Source organism: Gymnoscopelus braueri (assembly GCF_963280865.1).
Source record: "Gymnoscopelus braueri genome assembly, chromosome: 5".
NCBI lineage: Eukaryota > Metazoa > Chordata > Actinopteri > Myctophiformes > Myctophidae > Gymnoscopelus > Gymnoscopelus braueri.
The window spans coordinates 56,536,958-56,547,439 of record NC_137606.1 but is presented as its reverse complement, the minus strand read 5'-3'; the positions used below and the strand labels follow the sequence as shown (position 1 = coordinate 56,547,439).

Here is a 10,482-nt window from a genome sequence, read left to right as displayed (position 1 = left end):
CATGTTGAGTCTAAACATGATGATATGATGATATTGTTACGACCTGGCTCGTAGGCCATAACAAAAAGGAGGAAGACACACAGCTTCGTGTAAAAGTGTATAAATAATGTATTTATTTACAATGTTTTTTCAAACAAGCGAACCTTAGGGGACAGAGCCTTCAGTGTGTCAGCCCCTCCCACCCTGTGGAACTCTCTGCCAATAGGGATTGGCCATGCTCCAACACTGGACTCTTTAAGGTTGCCTTGAAAAGACACCTATTCTCAGGCTTTTATGGCAAATAGTTGTTTTGTTTGGTTGTTTGTTCATTGTTTTTGATGTAAAGCGTCCTTGGGTTTATGAAAGGCGCTATATAAACTCAAGCTATTATCATTACTATCATTATTATTATTATTACATAATACAAAACTTTACTCAAACATAACAAAGAATGGCATGGAGTGTGTTCAGTGGAATCAGTCGTGTCGGCAATGTATGGATGTGTGGTAAATGTACTGTGTGGGGTATTGAATGGTGCAAACCATAGACTAATAAGCTAAAGAGGACCATATGCTGCAGCCATCATGAAGAGAGAGAGACTATAATATAAGTAGCCTACACCCCATAGACATATAAAGGTAGACGCCTCCTTCGGCTCTGAAGCGTTCGTATCTCGGGCGCGCTTCCTTGTTCCGCAGGGCTAGCCTATCACTTCATTCCGCTTCAGCAGGGCAAGCTAAACTTCCGTGTGCGTCACAGAAGGGGGCGTTCTGTAGGCCAATCAGAGGCAGATGGGGTGGGTCTTTTCTTAAGAGGCAGCCGCGCAGCAACTAGTCAGTTAGACGCGCTGTGATTGGCCAGTAGTCAACGCGATGTGATTGGTCAGTAGTCAAACAGCCCTGCGGAAGAGCCTTGTATTGAGATACCAGTCGCTTCACTGAACTGCAGAGGCCAATGAGGTATCTAGGTTTCTATATCTATGCTACACCCAGCATGTTATAGGGCACACTGGGAACACTGGCCATGTGCTCCCAATGCACCCGATTGGCACCCCAACTTACAGGACCTGTGGGAAGACAAAGACAGACAGGGGAATACAGGCAGGCAGGCAGGCAGGCAGACAGACAGACAGACAGACAGACAGACAGACAGACAGACAGACAGACAGACAGACAGACAGACAGGCAGGCAGGCAGGCAGACAGGCAGGCAGGCAGGCAGGCAGGCAGGCAGGCAGGCAGACAGACAGACAGACAGACAGACAGACAGACAGACAGACAGGCAGGCAGACAGACAGACAGACAGACAGACAGACAGGCAGGCAGGCAGGCAGGCAGGCAGGCAGGCAGGCAGACAGACAGACAGACAGACAGACAGACAGACAGACAGACAGACAGACAGGCAGACAGGCAGACAGGCCCTAGTAGGCCAGACTACAGGGTCTGTGAGTGACACCCTCCCCCTACAAAGCGAGGACCCATAAGGGCCGAGAGGCGTCATTCCAAAGTCTATACCAGTTGTTTTATAACCACGCCCCCTTCTGTGGCCAACGCGGAAGTGCCTCTGCCTACAACCACTGCGGGCTATTTCTTTAGCCCGTATAGTTTTGGACCGCGACAGAGACGCGCCGTCTCAAGCGATCTTGAGCCACGTGAGGCACCACCGAGCGAGCTAAAGCAAGCGAGTTGCCGTGCCGAACGTTGCGAAGAGCGGTGAGAGTGTTTGCCCCAACTGCCACTCAAAGTGGCTACTGGCCAATCACAGCGCGTCCTTGCAGAAGCGTATTGGCCAATCATGCACAAGTGGTATAGATTTTGGGATGACGCGACCGAGAGACTAACAGCTAATAATAATCAAAAATATAACGATCTACAAGCTCACACTTTGTGAGCTTGTAGATCTGCTATTTTCGTCAAAGAGGTTTGGTGTAGATTGAAAAAAAAGAGTAGTGAACCAAAGTTTACTGAGTATTAAAGGTGGTCAAAATTGTCTTGAAATAAACATAAACAATATATGAATCCTACATATTAATGGAATCTTTTCTATTTCTAATTATAATGTGTACATAAATAATCTAAAACATGGTTAGACTGATTTTTATGCTACATTAAATAATGTTGTTGGGGACCCCCTGGAAGCCTTTCAAGGACCCTATCGAGAACCACTGTTCTAACTAACTATAGGGGTTGAGAACCACTGTTTTAAGTGACTATAGGGGTTGAGAGATTTGAGACCAGCTTTTATAAATGGATTTGATGGCTTCATGCATTTTCTTTACAGCACTATCATCACTGTTTATTTTAATGTTTATATATTCATCAGACATTTACATTTTGTGAACAAAGAAAACAATTGGTGCCCCCCCTGTTGTGACTCTGAGGACCCCCCTACGGGTCCCGGACCCCCTGTACTGAAAAGGTGACACGTATTCCATGGATCTTCAGATCCATGGAATACGTGTCACCTTTTCAGTGCCACGTCACCTTGTCAACAGCAGCAGGCTTTCCCACACACTTTGGCACAAATTAAAAATTCATGACCTTGTGCTGCTGAGCTACTATATATAAAGCTGATCCATCCTGTGTCTGATACATTCTCATCCACTACAAGGATGAAGGCTGCTGTTACTCTGCTGCTCCACCTGGTGGCGCTGTGGTGCTGGTCTGGGACGGTGGTTCAGGGACAGGATGGAAGCCTCATGCAGTCAGATGGAGAAACCCTCTCCACCTCTGACCTCTGGATGGAGCTGGGCAAGGCCATCGCCAGGATTGAAACACTGGAGACGTGGAATACAGGTAACATACACTTTAATGGATGTTTCTAGTGAGAAGGACATTAAAGGGATAATTCACCCAAAAAAAATACTTATTTTCTATCAATTACACAACCCATGAAGCTTTGAATTCATGGAGAGTTTTTGTTTTGTCTCATTCCTGAGCCAATAATTTGATGACCCGGGGGGGAAGATGCTAATGTCTCCGGTAGGAGACACAAAGTTGACACTTTGTGTCTCCTACCGGAGACCATGTACCACCATGTACCCCCATATACCCCACCATTATTGTCTTAGGAATGAGACAAAAACTAAAAAATCTCCATGAATTCAAGTTTCCATGGGGTGTGTAATCGATAGGAAAAAAAATATTTTGGGGGTGAACTATCCCTTTAATGGCCATCCAATCGTTTTCATCTGTTTGATCACATCGAATTGAATGGAATTGAATTGAAAAGTTTATTTTGAATAAATCAATCTTAAGACTAATATAACAAATGAAAGCCAAAAATTCAGAATAACTGAATAAGAGTAAAATAAATTTAAAACATGCATATTCGAAAAGGAGTGAGATAAATCAATGATAAATATCACAACAAGCTTCCGTGCTTGGTCCATTTCTACCTATAATAAATTCTTAAATCTGTGATATTTATACATGTATTATTACATACTAATTAGCCCTGGTCCAGAGTGAGTTCTCTCTAACGCTCTGCCAGCCGCTCGGCTCTGCTCATAGACAAGGAATTCCACTGTCCTGTGAGCGCTCCAACTGTAGTACAGTACAAAAATACACTTTATTTTCTGTTTTTATTGTGTGGTGTTGTTTTATTGTGATATGGATCTTCCTAGGTCTGAAATAAAGATTGAATTGAATTGAATTGTAGTAAAAATAAACAAAACCACTTCAATACTCACCGAAACAAAGACTGTTTGGTGTTTGTTAGTCTGTTCTCGGAGGTGGGAAGCCTCTCAGCACCACTTCTCTGTATATTGTATACACTTTTTGGGCAGAAAATTAGATATATCCGCGAGACGGAAATTATTTTATTTACTCCACTGCGCTCACTACAGATCTGATCAATGGTAATTTGTATTGACAAGATCTGTAGGGGGCGCAGTGGAGTAAATAAAATAATTTCCGTCTGGCGGACATATTTTATTTTCCCCAAAAGTTTATTATACAGAGAAGGTGGGGTGCTGAGAGGCCTCCCACCTCCAAGAATGGACTTTCAGCAACACAAAACAACCTTTGTTTAGGTGAATAGTGAAGTCGTTTTGTTTATTATTACTACAGTTGGGGTTGGAGGGAGCCCTCAAAGGACAGTGGAATTCCTTGTCTATGAGCAGAGCCGACAAGGAATTCCACTGTAACGCTCTGGACCAGGGCTGCTTTAAATTGCTAAAATAGCCGATCTACAAGCTGTGAGATTGTAGATTTGCAATTTGCTCAACACTGTTGTGTGACAAAGTATTTAAAAAAAAACATACGTGTTTAATCTATTAATTGACATACTGTTAAAATTATAATAATAAAAAAAACACGCTTCTCGCTAATTTGATTGATGGAAAAGTAATCAATAGAATAATGGCTAATATAATAATTTGCAGCACTATTCCCATGTGAGCAGAACAGTCTGTAAAACACATGTACAGAATATGAATAATAATAATACCCAATTACTTTATTATGTAAAACACATGAATACAATATTAACAATGAATCACATTTTATGGACAATGAATGAAAAGTAACTAAGTACTTTTACTTGAGTACTGTACTTAAGTACATTTTGTTGAGTAGAGTACTTTGTCCAGTACTGCTTATTTCTCTTTCTCTCTCATTGCTTTGGTCTCTTCATTGTTTTTACCAGTTGGTGACGACGTGACCATTTATTTTGTTGTTCTCTTTAAAAGATAATAGTGTTTCACTACAAACACTTAATACAATGTATCTGCTGCTTGTGCATTGTGTGTTACAGTTACTATGTTATTCCAATCAAATAAAATCATCTAAATCAACACTTATTGTCTCTGTACAAATGTGTTAATATCCTTACCTTACTAACAAATCAATACATGAACATTCATAGAAACCCTGATAACTAGCAGATGTTCTTTATATCCAGTGGTGACATTTTGACACACTTTTATTTTACCTGAGAATCTCCATTTTACATTTCATACTCATATGTATCTAATATTGTACTTATATTTTTTACTCCACTGCAGTTATTTTAAGTCTTTAGTTGCTTGTTATACTTTGCAGATTTAGATTATTATTACAAAACATACATCAACCAATTAAGCCCTATGTTATAATTTGGCTATTTGAAAATACATATACTTGTCACGTTCAAAACAGTGACAGGGTTAAAATGTACAGAAGTTGTGAGCGTGTCACTATGTTTTATGCATTTTTATCACATGAAACATTAGACATTTATAATTAGACGTTTCACGTACCATCACAATGGGTGGAATGTGTTTGAAGACATAATTACATTAATAGAGTATATCATATACTGTACAACATGGACACACAAACCAACAGTTAAAGATTAGTTCATATTGGGGAGATCGCAAAAGATAAGGATCCGTTTGTATTTTGAGTCCATAGGCTGTAACACTAACGCCTTCAGATACTTGAATAAGTAATGTGGGAGCTATTCAGGAGTTTGTATTATTTATTAGTTATTTTTTTTTGTAGAATTAGTTTGATTACAGCCGTATTATTTCAGTCAATTTGTGTTACAGCTACATGCTTTTATTTTGAAGGTGCTGGGCAATTTGGGAGCAGAGGTGGATTTATTTAACAGTCATTAGAACACAGAATCAGTCAGTGGCACCAGTCCAGGATGGTGCACGTTTCTTTATTTTATTTTTTATTTTACCAACGTCAGGGTCAAAGTCAGGCAGACTTTACCATCATTTCTCTGTTCTGTTCTTAAGGACAAATAGCCACAATATATAAAGTATTAACATATTGTTAGTATCAGGAATGATGCTGTAGCACCTTCCCCAGACTACATCACCAAAGATCAGCATAACTTCAATTATAACGTTTTTATATGTAAACAATTAATTATAACAAGCATAGTTTTGTTAGCCTGGTAAAGCCCCTACCTCCGGAAAATCTAATTTCCATTTGATTTCATGGAAATGAGATTTTCCGGAGGGAGGGGCTTTGCCAGGCTATAGTTTTGTATCTTTTTACATAAGTATAGTTTAGTTGTGTAGTGTGGGTTCACACACTGTCACAGATTGTACACTGAACTTAATAGGACTGTTATTTTGTCTGTCTGGTGTCTGGTGCCACCCAGTGGATAAACCTTCAATTACAGTGGAAAGCATAGGCTAATGTGTGTCTGAGTTTGTTGCCCAAATAAGGGATTATTTTCCAGTCTAAGAGGACATTTGTATCTATGTACACTACCGTTTGTACGGCATCAATATGGACAGCTTTATTCTCTCAATTTGTATTGTTTTAATTTTTTATTACACAAAGCTATTTGAACAGAATGCACACATCATGATTTGTGTGCATGGGGTTCTCATCTTAAACAAGCTCAGTGCTTAATGAGATTTCCAGTTTAGTAGACCTTGTATTGTGAATTTGTACTTCCATGTACTGTTATGTACTGTCATGTACTGTTATGTACTGTTATGTACTGTCATGTACTGTTCTCATGTCTTACTAAATAAAGTACATCAATCAATCAATCACCCATTTCATCACATCAATAGAGCTCATGTAACACATAGGAACACATAGGAGCTCCTCCAGCCTTTGCTTAATGCAGTGAACAGCTTCTTAAAACCATCCTAGGGTGGAGCCAGGCTATAGTTCTGTACCTCAGAGTTGCCCCCTATATGGGGACCCAGACCCCCTGTTGAAGAGCCATGGATTACGTGGTATAGCTTTTGAAAACAACATGTTTACTGAAGCCTTTATGGTAAATGGTGCATTTATATATCGCTTTTATCCAAAGCTCTTTACATAGAGTGCATTACATTCACCCTTTCACACACACATTCACACACACATTCACACACACATTCATACACCGATGGAGGAGGAAACCATGCAAGGCACCAACCTGCTCATCGAATTAGGGGGAACCGTCCGGTTCCCATCCGGCCGCTCTACCCCTGAGCCACTGCCGCCCCATGAGGAAGCACAGCTGCAGGTTTTCCCACAAACTTTGATACACGTTGGTAGAAAATTCAATATTCATGACCTTGTGCTGCTGAGCTAAATACATTTTAGGCATTTAGCAGACACTCTTAATGCAGAGCGACTTACAGTAAGCAAGGACAACACAAGGTAATACATTAAATGCATAGAAACAGTAATATATAGGATCATAAATTAGGATCATTTAGAATGGCTAAAGGTTCAAGACAAAATGACTGCTGCACTGCTACTCTCAACATGGAAGGTTTTACAATCCAAAACCCCACCATTTCGGTACAGTCAGCTGAAACACAATTTAGAGTCATACTGTATGCCACCAGACAGCCAACACAAGGCCGCTTTTCACTTCCCAAGCCAAACACAAAATGATTTAAAACGCACAGTAGAATACAGAGAAATGGAAACATTGAACTCTTTACCACTGTTAATGACCAAAGTGACACAGAAATAAAAAAAAAGCTAGTAAAGAGACACCTGGGAAGATAGTTTTTGTAGGATGTTCTAGAAATTTTTTTTGATGCTTTTTAATTAGTCTTATGTGTTCTAAAGTTTAATATATTGTTTTTCTTTATAATTTGTCTTTTTAAATGTATGTTTTAAATGTATGTAACGACGAATGTCGTTACATACATTACAGACAAATGTATGTAACGACGTGGAATACAGCTAACATAGATGTTAAGCATGCACTGAGACCAGTGGTGGAAAGTAGCTATGTACATTTACTTAAGTACTGTACTTAAGTATTTTTTTTGGGTATTTGTACTTTACTTGAGTATTTCCAATTTCCAATACTTTTACTTCTACTTCAATACGTCTCAGAGGCAAATATTGTACTTTTACTCCACTACAATTATTTGAAAACTTTAGTTACTAGTTACTTTGCAGATATACATTATTATATTATAAAACATACATTAACCACTTTAGCCCTATTTTATACCTAGGCTATTTGAAAATAGCAGATCTACGAGCTTGTAGATCTGCTATTTTCAAATATGTTAGTACTTTTACTTTTGGTGCTTTAAGTATATTTTGATGCCAATACTTTTGTACTTTTACTCAAGTACATTTTGAATTCTGGACTTGAGTAATTCTGAACAGAGTATTTCTATATCGCAGTATTAGTACTTTTACTTAAGTTAAACACTTTAGTACTTTTCCTACCACTGACTGAGACAAACACGAGTACCCAATCGTTTACATTTTCTGTTTGCCGTATTGTTGCCGTATTAATGCTGTTAATGTCTGTTGATATTTGACTAAATAATAGTTTTATTTAAATGAATGCAAATGTTTCAATTCATGCGTTTACAGCCTTACAGAATTATGTGTCGGCTCTGAAGACAGAGAACTATGCAGGTGAATTCATCTCACATAAACTTGACACTGAGGGGGCACAGGATTTCTGGGATGCAATTTGGTTCATATTTATTAGTATTTGTTACAGTAGGCTACAATATTATATCATGGTTCAAACATATTCTTCTAGCTATGTCATAGATCATAGATCAAACCCCAAAAGGTCACACACCCATTGCCTATACTAATATTAGTTTCATCCAAAAGTTGTTCAACAGCAGACAGACTATGCAGGCACAATGCTGTCTACAGATGTGGTATTTCACTTCAATTATTGCACTTACTGATCACTACCTATCAGTGGTGGAAAGTAACTAAGTACATTTACTTAAGTACTGTACTTAAGTACAATTTTGAGGTATTTGTACTTTACTTGAGTATTTCCAATTTCCAATACTTTTACTTCTACTCCACTACATCTCAGAGGCAAATATTGTACTTTTACTCCACTACATTTATTTGAACACTTTAGTTACTAGTTACTTTTCAGATATAAATTATTACATTATAAAACATACATTAACCACTTTAGCCCTATTTTATACATAGTCTATTTGAAAATAGCCGATCTACAAGCTCACAACGCGTCGCAGCGCGACGCGTTGTGAGCTTGTAGATCTGCTATTTTCAGATATTTAGTACTTTTACTTTTGATACTTTAAGTACATTTTGATGCCAATACTTTTGTACTTTTACTCAAGTAAATGTTTAATTCTGGACTTTTACTTGTAACAGAGTATTTTTATATTGCAGTATTGGTACTTTTACTTAAGTAAAGAATTTGATTACTTTTTCCACCACTGCTACCTACAAACAAGGCCCTCAACCAGGCTCCCTTTCTGAACTCCTCCAACGCCACGCCCCCTTCCCGCTCCCTCAGGACGGGTGATGCCAACCTCCTGGACAAAACAAAGAAACCCCTAGGTTGGCAGAGGGAAGGTAGTGCCCAGGATTACATAGACAATTGGCACTGGGTGTAAAAAATTGGGTTACAAAATCGTGGGATAAAAATAAAAATAAAAACTAAACAAAGAAAACAAAACAAAGAACCAACCTGGGGTGACAGGGCCTTCTCATGTGGCCTATTATAGTCGCTTATTTTAGGGCTTGTGTTTCATAGGCCTGGTTGCTTGTGTCTCTCGCAAAATCTGGCAACACTGGCAATACTGTCAGTCAGTGACAGAACTATAGAGCCACATCACCAGCTCGTCACATGAACCATCCAGATTCATTACACACAGCCAGTGACGGCTCGTCCATCATGCGCAATGTTGGGAGTAAGAACGAAAAACATATTTATTCTAACATGTTCTGGGGCGGCAGTGGCTCAGGGGTAGAGTGGCCGGTAGAGCGGCCGGATGGAAGCCGTGAGGTTTCCAGTTCGATCCCGGGCTCCCCCAGAGTTAGTGTCGACGTGTCCTTGAGCAAGACGCTGAACCCCTAATTGCTCCCGATGAGCAGGTTGGTGCCTTGCATGGTTTCCTCCGCCATCGGTGTGTGAATGAGTGAATGTAATGCACAATCTATGTACAGCGCTTTGGATAAAAAGTGCTATATAAATGCACCATTTAAAAAATTAAAAAATCTACCATGTAACTCTAGAAGCTGTGACTGGCCATTGTAAGGTGTTACACCAAAAGCGGTGTCTTCAAACCACCGACCGAATGTCACAATCAGGGTCAAGAGTCCCGTGTAGCCGTAGGCCCGTCCCTTTGGGGGGCACCTGGATGATTTTTTTTTCACCTGGAGTCTTTTTTTGCACCCAGGTGGTCTCGTTGACGTTTTGTATATTAGGATAGATTAGACCAACCTGCTAGGCATGACCTTTTCTTTTATGAAGATCTTAATGTCAAGATTGAAAACCAAAACCAACTTGCTTACTTGATTCAGAAAGGAGGACATGTAATAGAATATCCCCCCCCCCCCCCCCCCCCACAAAGACCTCACGTCCTTGGGGAAAATGTGGAATTGGCGTCTAAATTCAGAGAAAATAGAAAAGTGGACGGGATATAGATAGATACACCTATATCCTAAAATATAGTAAATGCAAATGAGATGAGATTCTCAATTGACTGCATTAGTAATGCAGTCAATTCTTGAAGAAGACGTCTGTCATTATTTGAATGATTACACATGTTTTATGTTTAGCTGCCATACCCAATATTAAAGGC

The 10,482-nt window shown here is 39.5% G+C and overlaps 1 protein-coding gene across 1 annotated transcript in view; it reads left to right on the top strand.

Annotated features, from left to right (window-relative positions):
• Positions 1 to 2,589: 2,589 nt before the first annotated feature.
• The window catches only part of LOC308086009 (cerebellin-3-like), a gene marked incomplete at both ends in the record, with an annotated part of 23,242 nt that continues 15,349 nt past the window's right edge, over positions 2,590 to 10,482 (top strand). Inside the window, one exon of the mRNA XM_080429326.1 lies at positions 2,590 to 2,773. Coding sequence (XP_080285452.1) covers positions 2,590 to 2,773 — 184 coding nt within the window. The remainder of the gene's footprint in view (positions 2,774 to 10,482) is intronic.